The 18432-nt window shown below is 41.5% G+C and overlaps 2 protein-coding genes across 3 annotated transcripts; both read right to left on the bottom strand.

Annotated features, from left to right (window-relative positions):
* Positions 1-82: 82 nt before the first annotated feature.
* Positions 83-9744, bottom strand: smcr8b (Smith-Magenis syndrome chromosome region, candidate 8b). 2 transcript variants are annotated; one of them, XM_082535279.1, is made up of 7 exons: positions 8936-9744; positions 6623-6679; positions 6100-6512; positions 4324-5057; positions 3459-3920; positions 2621-3122; positions 83-1803 (listed from the first exon to the last, which is right to left on the bottom strand). In XM_082535279.1, exons 1-7 carry the CDS (start codon positions 9119-9121, stop codon positions 1365-1367), a joined length of 2793 nt encoding a protein of 930 aa, XP_082391405.1. In that variant the 5' UTR covers positions 9122-9744; the 3' UTR covers positions 83-1364. The 2 variants fall into 2 exon arrangements, with proteins under 2 accessions (XP_082391405.1, XP_082391406.1); XM_082535280.1 differs by lacking the exon at positions 6623-6679.
* A 1020-nt stretch (positions 9745-10764) lies between these two features.
* On the bottom strand, positions 10765-18339 carry mief2 (mitochondrial elongation factor 2). The gene is made up of 8 exons (XM_082535353.1): positions 18172-18339; positions 15067-15226; positions 14290-14455; positions 14102-14193; positions 13452-13628; positions 13189-13352; positions 12867-13019; positions 10765-12450 (listed from the first exon to the last, which is right to left on the bottom strand). Exons 2-8 carry the CDS (start codon positions 15202-15204, stop codon positions 11940-11942), a joined length of 1401 nt encoding a protein of 466 aa, XP_082391479.1. The 5' UTR covers positions 15205-15226; positions 18172-18339; the 3' UTR covers positions 10765-11939.
* Positions 18340-18432: the final 93 nt, after the last annotated feature.

The following is an 18432-nucleotide window of genomic DNA, read 5'->3' as shown; positions in this document are numbered from 1 at the left end:
GCTGCTTGAATACAAAATGATTTTATTGTCTCCACAGCAAGATAAACAACAGTTGTTGCTCTGTCATTTTATAAAGGCACTTTATTGTTTCAAATAGTGTGCTGTATACAAAAAAAAAAAAAATCCCGGTTGGATTAACGGGCTTTTATGGAGTTCTAGTTACCACAGTAACTGATGGTGTAATGTGTACTTTTATAGACAAAAGTAAGGATTTTTTTACAAAAACGTTATTTTTTTAATTCTAAGGAAATCCGTGGTTCCTGGTGCAGAATTGAATCTGCGCCCACACTGGCACTACTACAGTGGAAAAGAGGTACCTGAACCATATCAATTTAAAAAAAACAAACAAAAAAAACAAAACAAATTTGTAAGTGCTATGGACTGTTTCTGCTTAATTTGAAAAAGGAAAAAAAAAATCCTACAAATTCATAATCGAGGGATAAAAACAGGTAATTATCTGGTGTTCATGCAAGATAACCATTTTGGCATAATAATGCCAACACTATAAATCCATTATCAATTCAGCCAAGAAACATTAGTGATCAGTTCACTCCCTGGCTTCTCCAGCCTGCACATCAAATATCCTTGGGCAAGATACTAAACATTTGCCCCTGCTGCATCCCTCAGTGTTTGTGCAATTGTGTGACAAGGCTCCAGTATAGAAAAATGCGCTTGTTTGAATGAGGCTTGCAGTAAAAAGCACCCGAGTACTCAGTTGTAAAGTGCTTTAAAAGTACACATACCTTTACACCACACACAGCTTTTACAAAACAGTGCACACCAATGCTTCACTTGAGATTTTGGTGATGGGTGATTCAATGTAATGCACTACCTGTCTGTTCAAACAAAATGGTACTGATCTTTCTGTTTAACCTTTAGCAAGAACCCATTGACATCCAACAGACCTGCAGGTTTACTGCATGGGCCGCATTGTCATTAATAGTCGTAGAATAATTATAGGCTGCCAGTTATTTGTGACTATCAGACATGCTAAAGGCAGGGTGACAGGTTTTTACAAAGTAATGATGTAATGGACCTACATGTCATGTGGATGTCGTGCTGTACTCTATAGTAAACAGTACTCTATAGAGGTTACAGGCTTGCTTACATTGCACAGTGTTCAGATAAGGCTCAGTTTTCTTAAATTACAAGTTCATGTGTCATTAAGTGATAAGGCTGCCAGCATGTGGAAGGGTTTTGGTGCCAAGTGAGGCACTAGTGCAACGATGTAACCTAAATCTATATTTAACACTGCACATAAAAACATTTTTTTTGTACCGAAATGTTCACAGCAGCAGTTGATCAAACCTAAAAATTAGAGAAACATCTAAACATTCAGGGTTTCTTTTTCTCCGTCTGGATGCCTATGATGTCATTGTGTTTCTGTGCATTTGCACTGAGCTGTAAGCAAATCTTAACACTGGAGGTCCACGTCCCGCATACCGCTGTTTAATGAGATGAGACAGATAGCTCATCACTCTCAAATCACATTCGCTCACACCTCGTTCACACCAGGAATCCTCTTCTGTGTTACCCTTCTCTTTAGCAACGCATAGATTTTTAAAAAGAGGTATAAAAGTGTGCACCAGTACGTGATTGACCAGCGCAGCAAGGCAGCTCTCCAGATGCTGCAGGTAGGTGATGCCCCGGGTGATACCAGTGTGAGGATTGGCCAGTCTGCTGAGAAGAGAACCAGAGTAAGACGGGCACCGCAGCGTCCTCTGGTCGAGGTCCAGCAGAGCCACATAACGACTGTAGCGACTCAGAGAAGGAAGGATGGTGGAAAAAGAAGCTGAGGATGATCTGGTGCAAGAAACCATGACATGGATGTGACATTAATAAATTTCATTTATGACCTGAAGCTGAAGAAAAAAAGAAAAAGAAATAAGCTGTAGCCTTCTACACATGTCAGTTTACTGTCATTTCGGATCAACTTGAAGCTACCTAGACCCATAAACTTAGCAAGTAAACAATGAAAAGCATAAACCTCAGCTGCTCAGTTTGTAAAGGTGGTGACAGAACTTAATGTTTCCAGGTCTGACCAATAACTGCAGTCATTCGCCTTAAATGGCCACCTGATTAAAAGCGTTTATATACAGTTAAAGCACCCAACTTGACAGCAGACAAACATGTTTACAGTCTGGGACAAAAACTTTTTGGCTAATGTCCCCTCCTCGCTCATTACAACTGTAGGGAGGGTCATACTTTTTAAATTTCTCTATAAGATCTCCAGTTAAACTGTATTTGGTTTAAAGTCATGCATTATTAATGGTTTGGCCAATTTGAGGGCTAGTGGATATAAGCCATAGCTGCCTGCTAGCTCTAACCTTAGCTCAATGAACTGGACATCTCATCGGTATGAGGTTGCTGACTTTTAATTACCTTAATGAAGTTACGAAACAAAAAAAGCAGGACTTGTAATGTATTTTAACAAGTCTGTACTCTGGTTTTGGCGAGTGAAATATTATTTTATTTATACGTTAGCAGGTATCTGGTTAGTGCTGACCAGTAACCTAGCATTAGCCACTAGCCACCCTGTTACCGAAATATTTACTGCCAACTCAAAAATAAATGCATAAAAATAAACAAACAAAACAGCAGGATGGCAGATAGCCCTCACCTGTACACTCCCATCAGTCTCCAGGTGAGCAGGTCAGTCAGCTGAAGGGGCGTGGTCAAACACATCTTCACAGCACTTCTATGAGGACCCGGAGCAGGCAGGAAGAGGGTCAGAGCATCCACCGTCTTCCTGACTAGGTTCTCATCTCCTCCGATGACAACCAGTGGCCGGCCACTCAGGAGACAGAACACTGCATGCTGGGAGAACGAGTTGTGCTTGATAAACCTGAGGGCTCTGAGTCCAGCCTTTCTCCTCCTCCTCTTATCCCAGCAGATGTTGCTGTGGATATTTTGAATGGGGGATGGGGGCTCTGAAGATTCAGTGAAACTGATGCTGCTGAGTGTTGACTCCTCATCAACACTCAGCAGCCTCAGGGGAGGGCGGGGGGAAGACCAACGATCCACCTCGGCCATGTAGGAACCAGGTGCAAAGTTCGCATTGTCCTGGGGCATCAGCCGCACCTTCTGGTGAACCTCAGGTGAGGGCTTCATTGCTTCGTCAGCTGTGGAGTAATAACAATATTTTATATGTTTTAAAAAAACTACAGTAATCAGCTACTTTCCCTAGCAGTTAAGCGCTTTATTAAATGATCAGCTGTTATAATTTTAAATTATGTCAGAAGAAAAAAAAACCCCAACTAAATTTGCACTAAGCCACGATTACAAATGCATATTTTCCACATTTTTAAAATAGCTTCTCATTAATTTCTGTGTTGCTGCAGATTTTATTTAAAACGGATAAAAACCATACCGACAAAGTGAATATATGTTTTTCATAGTTTTATAGCATGGATGTAATAACGAGAGCTTGAGAAATGAATAGTTGCACAACGTGTTACCTTGCAGTAGTTTGGAGGTCTTCTCTTCACTGTTGTCTTTGCGAAACTGATTCATCTTTATGGCGCCTGGCTGCTCTTTGATCATGATGTCATCAGTAACCATTGTTTGCTCCAAAGGCTCTTCACTTTCAACGCAACACTGATCTTCCTCATCAGGCCCATCATTTTCATCCTCGCCTACTGCAGCAGGTGCATTCAGTGTCTCTTCCTCTTGGAGGACTTTGTAAGACTTATCCACCATCTGTAGTTCTTCTTCATTCTCAAAGCCGTTGCTAAGAGGCTGCAGCTCTGCTTCCTCCTCTGTGATGGCGGTGAGGTCTTCGGTAAGGATGGATTCTGTGGTGCTGAGCACTTCAATGCTGTCCTCGCTGTTGGCACGCTTTGCATAAGCTCGCGGGTGTCTGATGCCAGTGTCTACTGCTGCACGCCTGCTGCAACTCTCTGTCATTCCGACTGGTGTGTCTGTGGAAGAGAAAGATTTTTGTTTCATTTTTTTATTTTAAAATAAGCATTTAATCTCACTAGATATGTAATGAAAAGCCGAAAGACTTTTTTTCATTGATATTTCTTTAAACCATCATTTGTTGCTTAAATCCCAGACATCCACACAGGAGCAGAGGATCAAATGTTCAAACTGAGTCCCTGTGGTATTTAATTAATATAAGACAAAATCAAACATGTCAGAGTTTATTGAAAGCCACCCAGTGGACCCGATTAGACCTTTGGGTGGGCCGGTTCTGATATATTTGGCACTCTTGATCAACAACCAGACACTATTTGTTATTTTTGTTCTTATATGAATTGACTAACAAAAATACCCAATCCGCCAAACATTTATTTGAGAAATGTTTCCGCACTGCCGTACCTCTGCTGTCGGCGACATGCTGCGTCATGTACGACTTCTCAGTTCCGAGCACTTCGATGCTGTCACTGCTGCTTACACTCCCCGTCATCTCTGTGCCAGGACCAGGACCAGGGGTCAGTGTATGTGCTTCTGCTGCCTCCAGTTTGATTGGGATCGCCTCCACACAGGAGAAGAACGACTCCATGCTTGGTGGTTCTGGCTGAAAAGCCCCGCCAGTCCTCTTACTCCCCATGTCCTTCGGCAGCTCCACCTCAGTGCCCTCTTCATCAGCATCGTCCGGGCTCCATAGCTCAAACAGGAAGTTGGTGAGTGTTAGTCTCCTGGACAATGATTGTGTGGCATAAGTAGTTCGCAGGACACTTCTGTCACCACGGAGACGTCGCTCTGTGTCTTTGAGCCGGTCCTTCGTAAGAGACAGGTAGTATTCGTTGCAAAGCTCCTCCAGTGGCTTCAGGTGGTGCTCTGACTTGCAGGAGGGGGTGGAGAACGAGAAGCATGGCTCAAAAGGTGGCAACAGCAATGGATCCGTGAGAGAGGTGGCTGGGTCATAGGGCAAGAAGTCGGGCTGTTTGAGCTTCCTGTTTGGGTAAGATGCGACCTGACGAAGGAGCTCTCTGTGATTTAAGACTGAACGCTCCACAGCTTCGAGCTCTTCACTTTCTCCTTCAGATTCTGTCAACACATTTACCGTTGTCTGACGTTCTGCGTCCTTACGAAGGGTCAGCCGTCTGTACCTGAAACACAGGCAGTAACATGTGGTGAGCAGCCCTTAATTAACTAACAGTGGTGTCACAGTTTCAAGGCTGCCATGAACTACAAACTTCTGGGAAAAGCTAAATTTCTTGAGAAGACGAGCCACAATCTTAGCCAAAATAATCTTCTGTTTCAAGCACCCCACTGGCTTTCAAGTGGGGTGCTTGAATCTGTTTGTATCAGAGATTATCAAAAGTCCAAAATAAATTCAAGTTTGCGCAGCTGAATTTTGTTTTTTAAAGTCATTAGATATTTTTGCTGTACAATCATCCACCCTGAAAAAAAGAACAGTTCAAAGAAACCATTAAAAGTTCAAAATTACCATGACAACCATGCCCAAGATACTTCTGAGTCTACATTTCTGAATACACACTTATGTGGGTTTATACATGTTTTTTAAAACATAAAAGCATCCCTGAGATTTGATGACTGAAGAGCTGTGTTATAAGCAAGTGAGTGGATTTGTGTAAAAGTAAAAGATCCTACATTAAAAATCCATTTGATTTTTAGCTGGGGCATGCAGTTCTTTTAACAAAAAGAAGGTTAAAGTTAGCAAAAGGTTATCAAGGAAGGCGGGGCCTAATGTTAGACCTGCTAACCAACCCTGCACATTACAAGTCATTACTAGTGGAAGGTGGTATCCAGCTCCTTCCTCTTTCAGGTTAGGCTTAGGCTTGAGGCTAGAAATTCAAAGTTACAGTGAAATTATCACTAAATGCAGCTGTGCCAAATAAACAAGAGGCCACACAGGAGGATCTGAAAAATAAGAAGCATCCTTTTTGATAAATGAAGTGATGCTTGAGCTTGTGACTGCTTCCTCTTTAACAGCTTCCCCTTTTCACCACTGAGATAGAAATTGAAGCATTTTCACTCTCTTCAGGCCGTCTTCATTATTCCTTCCAATTTACGCTCTTAATCTGCTCAAATTAAAGATATTTAGAAGTAAGTGGCTTGGATATTTTAGTACAAACAGTTTTGCACAGAACCGTCCAATTTAATCAAAGTAAAAAGTGCTGCTCTTACTCGAGCTCCTGTAGTTTTCTCTGCAGCTCAATAGAAAATGCTTGTCTGTTTCCCGTCTTGAGGCTTTCAGCTGCCTCAGCGAAGCGTGTCGATAGCTCAGAAAAGTTGTCCATCAGCTTCACCTGGTCCGAGCACACGTAGGCCATGCAGAAAGGGCGCACCATCCCCCGAGCCTCCAAGTCGTACAGCGTCAGGTGATGAACATATGCAAACGCATTCTCTGCTGAATCTCCCAGGATTACTTTGGAGTCCTCGCTGAAGTTGAGTCGGGGGCCGGGAGAGGATGGAGGGGTGTGGCCGGGGCCAGACGCTTGGTAATCCACAGACATGATGCGAACAGAGAAGTGGTTGAGGTCAAATGACCCGAGGACTCTGGAGTCCTCCGGTATTGTCAGCACAGGAGATGGACCCACCTGGAGACACAGAGCAGGGGGTTTGTAGAGATGTAATCAAATCAGTCACTAATCATCTGGCTTTAATTTTAGATTTGTGGATTTATTTAGGTAGTCCAAAAATCACAAACTTGATTCAGGGGCTTTTTACCACATATGGAGCATACCACACCCTCTGTTCTTAGAGCCTTAAATAAGATGAAGAAAATGTCTACAGAAAAGCCATTCACAGTCATGAGAAAAACTCAACACACCCCATGACTTAATAGCTTGTAGAACCGTCTTTAGCAGCAATAACATGAAGTAATTATTTCCTCTATGACTTTATCAGTCCCTCACACCATTATGCAGGAATTTTGTTCCACTCTTAGCAGCATTACTTCAGTTCATTGAGAATTTCAGGCATTTGTTTCTGCATAGCTATGGTAAGGTCCCATCACAGATTTCGATTGATGTGCACACTTTGACTGAGCCATTGAAACAGCTTGATTTTTTTCTGTTTTTTATTCGTTCTGTTGTAGATTTGCAGCTGTGCTTGGGATTATCGGCCTGTTGCACGATCCAGTTTGCACAAAGCTTTAGCTTTTAGACACAGCCTCACATTTGACTCTAGAATTCCTTGATATACAGAAGAGTTCATGGGCATCTCAATGACTGTAAGGAGTCCAGGTCCTGTGGCTGTGAAACAAACCTAAATCACCACCCCTCTACCACCGTGCTTAACAGTTAGTATGAGGTGCCCTGTGTTTGGTTTTCTCCAAAGATGGCGCTGTGCATTATGGTCAAACATCACCATCCTGATCTCATCTGTTCAAATGTCCCAGAAGTCTTGCGTTTTGTTCAGATTAACGCTAACAAACTTAACAAGCTCTGCTGCCATGTTCTCTTTAGAGAGAATAGCCTTTCTCCTGGCAAAGCTTCCAAACAAGCAATACTTGTTGAGTCTTTTTCTAATTTTACTGTCGTGAACTTTTAACATGCCTGAGGTGCAAACTGCCGAACGTGTATCTGTATGATACCGCTGGGAGCAGACATCCTAAAATGTACTTGTTTACAAGGGGCGTCCTTATAAACAGAAGAAAGCTGTTTTCAGATGATTTTTATGCTTTTTCAGAAATAAAGAATGATGACAAAATTAAGACTAATATTACCATAAATGCTTAAACCTGGTTTCTCATTTGTTGTTTTTGTTTTAATATTATGTCTTTACTTGCCTTTGTGTATTCATGTCATGCCATGTGTTTTATTCATCCTTCATCACTGAACCCCAGCAATAATAATGGATTGGATTTATATAGCGCTTTTCAAGGCACCCAAAGCGCTTTACAATGCCACTATTCATCCATTCGTGCATTCACACACTGGTGGAGGTAAGCTATGGTTGTAGCCACAGCTGCCCTGGGGCAGACTGACAGAACCTCTGGCCAACACCAGTAGGCGGTAGGGTAAAGTGTCTTGCCCAAGGACACAACGACCAGGACAGAGAGCCCGGGGATCGAACCAGCGACCTTCCGGTTACAGATACGTAACAATGTGGGAAGTTGCACTTGCTAATTTATTATTTGTAACTTTTTGATTCGGCGTCCCTCTATGTGAGAGGTGGCTCGTTTGTGTGATTGACTTGGAGAGTATTTCCTGTTAATCATTCAGTAGTTCTGTCTTGACAAAAAGATCTTAATCTTAAAGAGACTTCCTGAATGAATAAACGTCAACTCACTATCTGCTGCAACACAGTGATGCATAAGTATCTAGAAAACAGCAGGAAATATATTGTTTGTATTGGAGTAAACATGGTTGCACTGTAGAGAATGCAGCCTGATTATATGTGTGTAACAAGTGATGCCGTGCTATTATAATACCTATGCACCTTAATGCAGATAAAGCAGGGTTATAAACCTAGGCCTGGATTGTCTTTAGCTTTCTTCTGGGAATTTATAAATGTACTTAAACTTTTTTTTTTTTTTTTTTTTTACAAAATAATCTTTAGCAGATGGGTTTGCAATACTTCAACACCTATTGTTTCTGAAGGAGAATCAGTAAATATGGGGGTCCAACTTTGGCGTATCCCATTTGACACTTTACAAGCTCCATATTTGTATTATTTAACTGTAAAATAGCTTCACATAACAGTTCAAAATAATCTTTCATTATCCTACACTTGATGTAGTCCCTCAGCTCATACCATGATTGACTGATTGTGCATAAGATGACCATATTAAAGCTACCCCTTCTCCAATGCCTCATACACCTTTATATCAAGCACACGGGGATTACCTGCAGGTGTACTGACCCCATTATTCGAAGCTTTTTTTGTGTTTATGAGAATCCACCCTGTTAAAACTATATAGACAGAAAATAACCCCCCAAAAACATGGGATCCCGTTTAAAACAAGTGCGATCACAGTAAGAAACCAGCAGTTTTTGTTTGAATGAAGCAAACACACCTGCTCTGAGAACTCAGCCACCAATATGAAGTCTCTGTGAAACTGTGCTGCTGTGCTCCAGGGATGAGAAGAGGGGAAGCGAGGGACAGAGAGCTCTTCAGGTAGACCCTGAGCCTCCTGCTCGTCTTCCTCTCCCCCAAAGCCTTCCGTGCTGGTGAAGGCCAGCAGGTCCGGTGACCCGATCATCTTGACTCGGTGAAGGGTCAGCCCCCAGGAGGGTATCAGCGAGTACCTTTGATCTACTCCGCAGGTGAGGAAGAGTAGGCTACGGGCTCAAACACCGCCATGTCGCGGTGCCGCCCAGCCTACAGTCCGTGAGTCAGCTGTTCACACGGGACCCAACAACAACCGCTACCAAGGAGGCAAAAAATAAATAAAAACAGTTGCGCAATTTTTTGTTGCAACAAAACTATAATGTTATTGAAAGTTAACCAGATTGAAACTTCAATGTGGGTCCTCCTAACCACTGCGTTTCAGCGCAAACAAGCGGCGTTTCCACAAACACGCAGCACAGAAAAGTCGACGGAGAAGCGAAAGTTCCCTGCGGGCTCAAGTCACACGGTTTGCTGACCTTCTCCCGGGATACGTGTTCCTCTTTTTCTCGCAATTAGCAAGCTAACTTTGAGTCTAAAACATGTGCCTCGCTGTCACATATCTGACCTGTGCCTCTTTGCAAATATTTAACCTTGTGACGGGCAGCCGCAGGGAGAGACGCCGAGACGCTCCCGTTCCTTGAGACGTCAAAGTGGGTGCTTTTAATGTGAAGCCCCGCGGGAGGTCCGCACTGCAGCAAGACTCGATAATGAACACTTCCGGTCACTGGTTTCAACTCAAGAGGGCACTTACAGACAAATACAAGCTGCAAAATAAACTCACGTGTTCATGAAGCTTGTCATTATCGGTGTGTGGTACAGTGTTGATTTAACGCTCTGATTGTTTTAAAGCCTGAATTATATTATACTAACCAGTCATTTTATTTATCTGTTGAGTTTATTTTAATGGAAGCACACTTTTTTTTACTTAACATGTCTACACAATAATGCAGTGTCTTTTGTTGTACTGTCTACTGCGTTTTTTGTGTGTCTTTGATATTTGGCTGGTTTTAGCCAAATTTTGTTTTCTAATTTTGTGTATTTGTCAAAGGACTTAAAGGTCTTACATAAATAATGTTTATCACTATTATTACTCTAGTTAATTGCATCACACTACACCCAACACAAAACACGGCTGAATCTGAACAATAAAACTAAGACATTGCATTAGGTTTAGAAAAGTATACGTAGAAATTAAAATAGAAGTCAGCTTGCTCATATTAGAAATACTACCTTAAAAACAGAGGATCGACACTTAATTTGACTGAAGTAGTTCAGCCTACAGAAACCCTGTTAGAATATATTTGTTTTTTAATCCTATTAAGTTCAGGTTCTTTTGGCACCAAATCTTAGAAACAGTTCCTACCACAGGAAAACCCTAACAATCAGATGACCCCTTATGAACAAGTACTTGGCAACAGTGGAAAAGAAAACCTGCCTTTTAAAAGGAAGTTGCAGTTAAAAACACAGCATAGCTTTATGCTGCATAACTAATGGAGAGTTGTTTCTCAATTTTATCAAAAAGACCATATGAACCTGAAATAAGTCTGTAGTTTGAAAGCAAAGTGCTGTGTTGGGGTTATATGGTACTATGAGGTCTTTAAGGCATGATGGGACCTGATTATTTTATATGTGGAAAAGGATGTTCAATTCGTTTCTGGATTTAACAAAGAAACGAATGAAATAAAAGACAGGTTAATACATAAGAGCATGTCAAATTATTTCAAAGGACACCTGTTATGTTTATTTCCAGCTCCATATTTTTATTGTTTTACTGGAGCAGCTTTGCATAACACACAGGTCAAAATGATCTTTATTTAATTTTTTCTGGGCACTGGTGCCGCCTCCAAGTTCATCCCTCTTTAGTCCCTTATCCTTTAAATCCACCTTTCTCTTAAACCAACTTTCTTCTGAGGCTGCTCCTCACAAACATAGGGTTTGAACCACAGGTGAGTGGGCTTCAGTGCTCACAGCTCGCTGAATGAATATATTGTAAGAGGCCTAACAAGCAATGGTTTGAGGTACCCCCATGACTCATTTGAAATTCACAATACATGCCACCTTATAGGTTCATAAACGTAAAACACTTTTTAATGTAACAAAGTTACAGGAATCTAAATAAAAGCTTTTCATTTTTATTTGCAGTTTTGCTGTTCACTCACAGAAAAACTATTTCTCTTACGACCATCAAAGCACACAATTAAAATATTCCCACCACATTCACTCTGTATTTAAAAAAAAAAAACTGCATAAAATCATTAGGAAGGTTCAAAGCATAATTTAAAGGGTTATTATACCCAGAAACGACTCACAACAGACAGATGACTAAACAAGACAAAGAAAAATGCTCAGCACTTCAAACCATCATTATATTTAAATGTTCACAATGAGTTAAATAAGCCCAACTCAGATACACTGGATAGTGCAGCAACAGCTGGTGGTTTTCATCATGTTATTATTGATCTGCATAGAAAACATTTCAGTGATCTAAGAAGATGATTCGGGGCACACACCGTTAATCAGAGGATAAAGGAACAAGCCATTCTCCTCTTCTGCTGTTGATATATTGAGCTGTGTAATTGGGAAAGATACCACACAAATCTAAAGGTCTGACACACCATTTCAGACATTCTGACAAATATTTTTTCAACTCTTTGCCTGTCTCTTTTCCTCAGAGTGCCTTGTTTAGCCTGATTGGCAAATCTGCAGCCTCCTTGTAACGTCTCCTCCACCAGCGTAGACATCAAACCATGGTGCCTGCCATTATGCCACAGCAACTGTGCCCTTTTCATTTGTGTCAAATATGGAGGCGCTAGACAAGGAGCCTTGAACCAGACATCACAGATAAGATTATTCCTTTGATCTCTGCATGTCAGAGCTTGAGAGAACTGACATGCTGTGGGTGTGCAGCGTTAAATAAGCAGTATTTCCGGCTCTGACACAGCACAGTAGAACATGAAGCCCATCTGGTCCACCTGGTCCTCTGACAAGCCGCTCAGCAGATTGACGGCTGGTTTAAAGTAACTGTGCAGCGCCCCTTGCTCGAGGTAGCCAATTAGCTCTGTGATACATTGTTGGAATCTTACATCCAAGCTGGTCTCGGACCAGTCGCTCTCGGAGTCGCTAAGGTGCAGGATGAGATTGGCCAGCGGGGTGGCTTTGAGCGGTCGCAGGGCAGGGTTCTGTCTGCACGCCGCTTTGAGTATTTTAAGGGTGTGTTTGCGGTAGCCGTTGTCGGCTGCATCAAGCTGAGCCAGACGTTGAGTTTCCCACGGGTAGAGAGAGAGATGCCAGGCGTTCACCCAAGGAGACGTAAACTCTGGCTGGGCGGTCAAAACCACATCGCCCTCGCTCAACAGAGGCAACATAGAGACAAACAAGGGCTGATAGTCGCTCTCTGCTCCTTCGACTGCATTTCCAGGCCTGCAGCATGACAACAGAGGAGTGTCAGTTCAATGCAAACAGACATTTCTGTAGAGTTTATTATTTTCTTAGTTATACCCATCACTCAGTTTGTTAGTATGTTTGTTGGTTAGATTACTCATAAACTCAGGTTTGAATGAAAATTATACTGAGGGTGAAGCTAGGTCTATCTTGCATCAAATATAAATATTTATAAATATTTATACCTTTTGAGCGTATATCACAAACTAATCTGGACTAATACATCTTTCTAGATCCAGAGACTCATTTCAAGAATGGTGTGTGCGCTTTGTCATACAATATCAAACTGTATTAATTAAGTAATGTCAGCAGTGAACTATTAAATACAACATGTTACTATTTAAAAAACAACAACACAATTTTCAACAAATCAGCAGTTAAGCATGGGCACACACCGGATCTCCAATCTCAGGTCAGGTCCTCCTAGTACAGGTCTGACGACACAGTCCAAAGTGCTGCTGATTGACGGCCAGTTCACAGTTTCCATGACAGCCTTACTGAACATGTTCACAACAGCTTCTGCAGACAGATAGCCGCCCACCAAATACCTGCAAGACACAAGTAGAGACCCTTGTTTCATCCATTTAACAGCGTCTCAAAAACCCCCAAATTCTATTAATTTTGCTTCTAAAATGGAAAGTGGAGGCCAATACACTATATTAATATGCTACACATGTGTTTGATTTAATACAGACAAAAAAAATGTGTGGTGATCACCTGTCCCAGTAGCTGCGTCCTTTGGGAAAATATTCTAGATTGATCCGTCGGACCATCCAGTGCAGAGGATGTGTGAGCAACGTTTCCTCTCCTGGGATGAGACGCCACAGAGAAGACTCCAGCTGTAGAGGCACCAGCAGGCACGCATGGTCTGCACTGACCACCTAAAGACCAGCACATAACAAAACAATTCCAAGATGTTGCTAGACAAAATCAGAGGCTCGTTTCCCCATCAGCGGGAAATATATTTCTGTTGTGTATACCTGCAAATCATCCAGCAGAGAACCGCCGAGTGTCATATCACCCAGAGGCATGTCTGGGTGACGGCTGTGCAGAAAACCTTGGATCTCAGTGCAGATGTCCAGAGCCACAGACTGAGCCCTCTGCACCTCCTGGGGAGAGAGCGCCGCCCTTGTGTGGTAGTACTGCTGCAGACGCTCCTGAACAGTTCACATAATTTAAAATCAGTTTTAATACTCCCTACTTTGTTCTAACACATCTATTGCTATTTATAGTCATCATGCAAGGAAACTCCCAAAGTTCATACTGCAACTCTTGATTTGACCATTTAAAAGCACTGCTAACATTTACTGAAGAAATTATTATCTTATACTAATTTCTCTGCTTATGTGGATGTTATGCACAATACCTCAGAGCAATGTCATGCTTGTCTGACTTCTTCTGTATCTTCTGCTTGCCCAGCACACACTGTTTTTTGAATTGGCAGGGCTCTTGGGGCTCTGTCAGCCTAATAGTGCATAATAAATATGTATCCCCTAAGCACTGCACTTAACAAAACATGCTGGACGCGCATACATAAATGAGCCAACAGCAGCAGAGGAACTACAGAGCAGTTGCTGAGACTTCATATTCTCTCTCTTCAAGGGCTCAGAGGTGAAGTGTCAGAGTGTACCTGCAAAGTCAGGGCGCACAGCTGGAGCCTCTTGGACTTTGACTCCGGTTTAGTCTGCACGTCCAGCATCTGAGGCTGCTGGCAGAGATCAGCTGAGTGAAAAGAGAACAGCTGTGATATAATAACAGAAGGTGTCACGCAGGATACGTTCTGTGTATTTGTGTGCCCACTTTCAGTCGCTCAAATACCTTTCTGCTGTTTGGTTGCCTTGGTGACATGCTTCATCACCACACCCTCTATGCCCTTCCTGATGAGTGTTGGGGAAGCAGAGACCAAACTCAACTCCTCCCAGCTCTCAGCCATCTTCTGCTCCACCTTTTCGTCATCTGCTGCGCGGCCTGCGCGCTCTATCAGCTGAATGAAAACACTCATTGTCACAGACGTGCAGCCATGAGTACACTCCACAAATACAATTACATACACCATCACAACCCACAGGCAAATAAACGTTGATAGACAGAACCATCCTCAGGACCTGTGCAGTCCAAAGTGCATGTAAGATTTTTTTTTTTTTTTAAATGGTTTAGCATAGATGAGGGTGAAAGAATCATAAGAGATTATAATATTTAACACTGACGTAAAAACAGCAAAGAAAATGGGGAGAGATGCCATAAGGCATGATTTTTAGATCCATGTGTAATAGTGCAAAATTCAGATTTTGCACTATTACTTTTACTTGTTTCATCCCTTTTGCAACACAGTTAAAGTACATTAAGTAAAAGTACTCATTGTGCATAATGATCTTTTTCAGAATCACATACATTATATTATATTATTAGATCAGAATTTAAAATTATTGTTACTGGCAGCTACAAGAGTGATGTATAAAGGCGAGAAAAGGCAAAAATGATGAACAAATGATGAGGAATCTGTCATTCATCCCTTTAGATACACAATATTTCCATACTCACTGGGCTTGGGAAAGATGTTGTGATGTGGTACTAACAAACTCAAAAAGCACTCACCCGTTTCACTGCCAGTGTAGCGATCCCCAGCAGAGCCGCACCTCCAACTCCCAGAACCAGCCGGGCATTAGACAGCAGAAAGTCAATCACTACAGCGATGCCTTCCTCTCCTCGCCTCCGACTGCTCTGGAAGTTCATCTTCTCCTTTTTCGTGGTCAGCCTTTGGAAAAGGAGACGGCATGCATTTGGAAGAGCAGAAGGCAACACAAGATATGACTGACTGTCAGATGGAAAACAACATTTTGGGGGTTTCTCTTCATTTAGAAATAATTGTATGCAACAGCACTCTAAAGTGTTGAAGTCTGAATAATTCATGAAAGTGGAATAGTGTGCACAGCAACATTTCTATTTAATATGATGAATAACTTCACACACATCGAGCAGAGTATTCTTCAAAGATGTGTGGACACATTAAAGAAATAAACTGAAGCTTTTATACCTTGAATGAAGGGCTTGGTTCTTAATCTTTCAGCACTCTTTATGTCAATACTTCTACGAGCCACAGAGTATTTCTTAGAATGACAAAACCTGCTCTCATCTTTCTTAAAGCAGCATCCCTTCCCAGTTAAAGAATAACTAAACATGTCAGAAAGTGCTGGCAGAAACAGTGTTACATAAACAAACATGGCTATTATTGTTAGCGGGAATCCTGACAGCTCAGTTTTGACATGCTTCAGAATTGTCACTGAGTTAATAGTGATGTAGTTACATGAAGAGAGCTTCACAGACTGGTGTAGCTGACTACACCATTCAGGGCTCTGCTCACTGCTTTAGTATCAGGAACTAAATATGTCTGCAACGGTTGCCTTGAATATGGTGCAACTAAGGTCATATTTTAGACCTGAAACAGCCACAATAAAGGTTCTGTTTAAAAAAAAAAGTAAGGATCAATGTCTGACATGCATTCGCCTAACTGGGCTTGATACAACGATATTCCTTTCTTTTTTCTTTCATAGCTAGGTGTTATAGAAAGGCAAGCTAATTTAAAGCAGACTTTTGTGTCATGGTCTTTTTCCACAGGTGTAATCAATCCCATTAATTGCGCTCCTAAGCTCATTACAGTACACCAGCCCTTACTGATGACACCTGGGATTTTCCTGTTGTGACACATCAGTCTGTTGGTAAAACATCCCTCCCACTATGAGGTCTATGATCCAGTGCACTGCAAAACTTCAGTTAAGGAGCTTGTTTAAGCTGATTGTAAGCTTCTATAACTGAACATGACAGTGATAGAAATGTATTTTTAGTTTGTACAAAGCCGAAAGTTTGTTGAGCTTATTGCGTTTAGCTCCAGATGCCTGATATCCACAAATAGCTATAAGATATTACTCAAAACCATTTCAAACAACTCTGTGTCCTCGCTCCCTGCAAGAGGCACAGGGTCCCAAAACCAAAGGAGCGCTCTATTTATAGACCCGGTGCATCCCTGAGTCATCTAGTTACAGCACATACAGCATGGAGGTGTCACTTTGACTATCAGAACAGAGGTCACTGTTCTGTTACCATCAGGTCAATACTTACATCAATATCCTGATTGCTGTCACAATAGTGCTTAATTATACCACCGCATTCAAACTGCTAATTTAAGCGTGAAAAAAGAAAAAAAAAAATATTATATATATATATATATATATAACAGACACATTAGCACCACCATCAGCAGCAGCAGGATATCCTACTAGACTTCAACTGACAGAGGACAGGCAGCGCTCCGTCTTTGCCGACATTCAAAAACAAAAACAAACTCTACATTTAATAGCTGTGAGTGTGTGTGAATGGGAGGTTGTAAAGTTTTATTTTTGCCATTTTCACTTTAAAGCACTGCAAACCTGCACAGATTCTTAGGTTTTTATCTTAATATATATAAACCTGCCATTGCCATTATATATGACACTAACAAAGACATTATACAAATAAAATGCAATTTTCTTCTTTTCCATCTGTGTGATAGATTACTGACCAAATACTAAACATATCACATGGCAAATGTAGAAAGGGCAAAGTTAGACTTCTCCCACAGGATTAAAGGATTTGCAGTTTATCCTGCTGACTGGACTGCCAGTATGTTCACCGTAAGAGTACTGTGGAAAAGTTTCTAATGTTAATTGACTTCATAATAAGAGTAGTAAACTGAAAAGAAAAAATCTTGGTGTGCTGATCTTTTGCCCTTAAAACAAGCCTTCAAGATATTTGGCATTTTGGAGAATTCTTCTGAATGTTTAATTTCTCTCAGAGTCAACTGTCTTTACATGAATCCAAGATGCTCTGATTCTGCTGCTTGCTAAAGAGAGTTCTTTGCCTGTTTTCATGTGATATCACGATGCAGAACAGTGCAATGCGTTCTCAGCATTTCACTGACAATGTGTTTGGACCAAATTAGTCAAGTTTGCAGAATGTGGCTCCAGACTTTGAGGAACCTTAACCATGCTTAAGGTTTGATTAACCCCCTGTTTAGTCCGTTTCTTTTATCTGTCTCTTGGTGCTTTTGAGAAAGAGTGTGGAAAGCAGGTCATGACAGAAGCATATGGTGTTGTTTCAACTTTTCTTACTCCTCTTTAACTCTCCTCTTCAGAAACAACTTTTAGAGTCTGCTAATCACTCACCTAGTTTTATCTGTTTTGTTATCTTGTTTCTGTTTTTACCTCCAAATAATATTATATTATTGCGGTTACTGCTTTAGTCATGCTCTGGGTTATATCCAAACGAACTAATTGCTTGCATAACTGGTCCTTTAACAGCCTCCAAATACATTGCTGAGGCATTTTTCCAAAGGGAGACTTGGAAATTTAAGAGAGGAGACTTCAATTAAGTGTTTCTGTGAAACATCTGGAATCACTCAAACTTTTGAAGGTCTCACTACTAACGAGTTGTGACAGTATTTTAGCGCCGACCTCCCCTCTCATCTCTAGCCTTACAAAAACAGTCGAAAAATACGTCGACGGAAACGAGTAACATACTGACAGACAGTAAAGTTACACAGCTGTCCGAATAACAACGCAGACAAAAACAAAGCGTTTCTCATTGTTAGCAGCTAGCCAGCTGGTTAGCCTTGTTAGCAGTCCATTATATAAGTTATCTCTCCACCCTCCTGATAAATATGCTTACCACTCAGTGCGAAGAAAATGTGATATTCAGGTTCAGAACCATTGGAGTTTGACAGAACACGTCTTTTGATGCTTTTTTGGCAAATAAAAAAAGACTGTCGTTTGCTGCCATAAGTATGCCATAAACAGTAGCTAACAGCTGGTGGCTTCTTCGTCTTTTTTTTAAATTTCGGATGATAATCATCGTTAAAGGTGCATTAGCGCCCCCTGGTGACGCTCTGGCACAACAGACCTTCAATAACTGTCCGGCTCTCTTCTGTAC

Source organism: Aulonocara stuartgranti (genome assembly GCF_965226115.1).
Source record: "Aulonocara stuartgranti genome assembly, chromosome: 6".
NCBI classification, from domain to species: Eukaryota; Metazoa; Chordata; class Actinopteri; order Cichliformes; family Cichlidae; genus Aulonocara; species Aulonocara stuartgranti.
Note: the sequence above shows the minus strand (reverse complement) of the source record. Positions and strands in the feature narration are given on the sequence as shown.

Excerpts from the sequence above, each read along its gene's own strand:
- mief2 (XM_082535353.1), bottom strand. The coding sequence starts at position 15,204 with ATGAACTTCCAGAGCAGTCGGAGGCGAGGAGAGGAAGGCATCGCTGTA. Across the intron at positions 14,456-15,066 it reads CTACACTGGCAGTGAAACGG|CTGATAGAGCGCGCAGGCCG; the intron begins GTGAGTGCTTTT and ends GTTTTCATTCAG. Across the intron at positions 14,194-14,289 it reads GGCAACCAAACAGCAGAAAG|CTGATCTCTGCCAGCAGCCT; the intron begins GTATTTGAGCGA and ends CTTTTCACTCAG.
- smcr8b (XM_082535279.1), bottom strand. The coding sequence starts at position 9,121 with ATGATCGGGTCACCGGACCTGCTGGCCTTCACCAGCACGGAAGGCTTT. Across the intron at positions 5,058-6,099 it reads AGAAAACTACAGGAGCTCGA|GTACAGACGGCTGACCCTTC; the intron begins GTAAGAGCAGCA and ends CCTGTGTTTCAG. Across the intron at positions 1,804-2,620 it reads AGACTGATGGGAGTGTACAG|ATCATCCTCAGCTTCTTTTT; the intron begins GTGAGGGCTATC and ends TTCTTGCACCAG.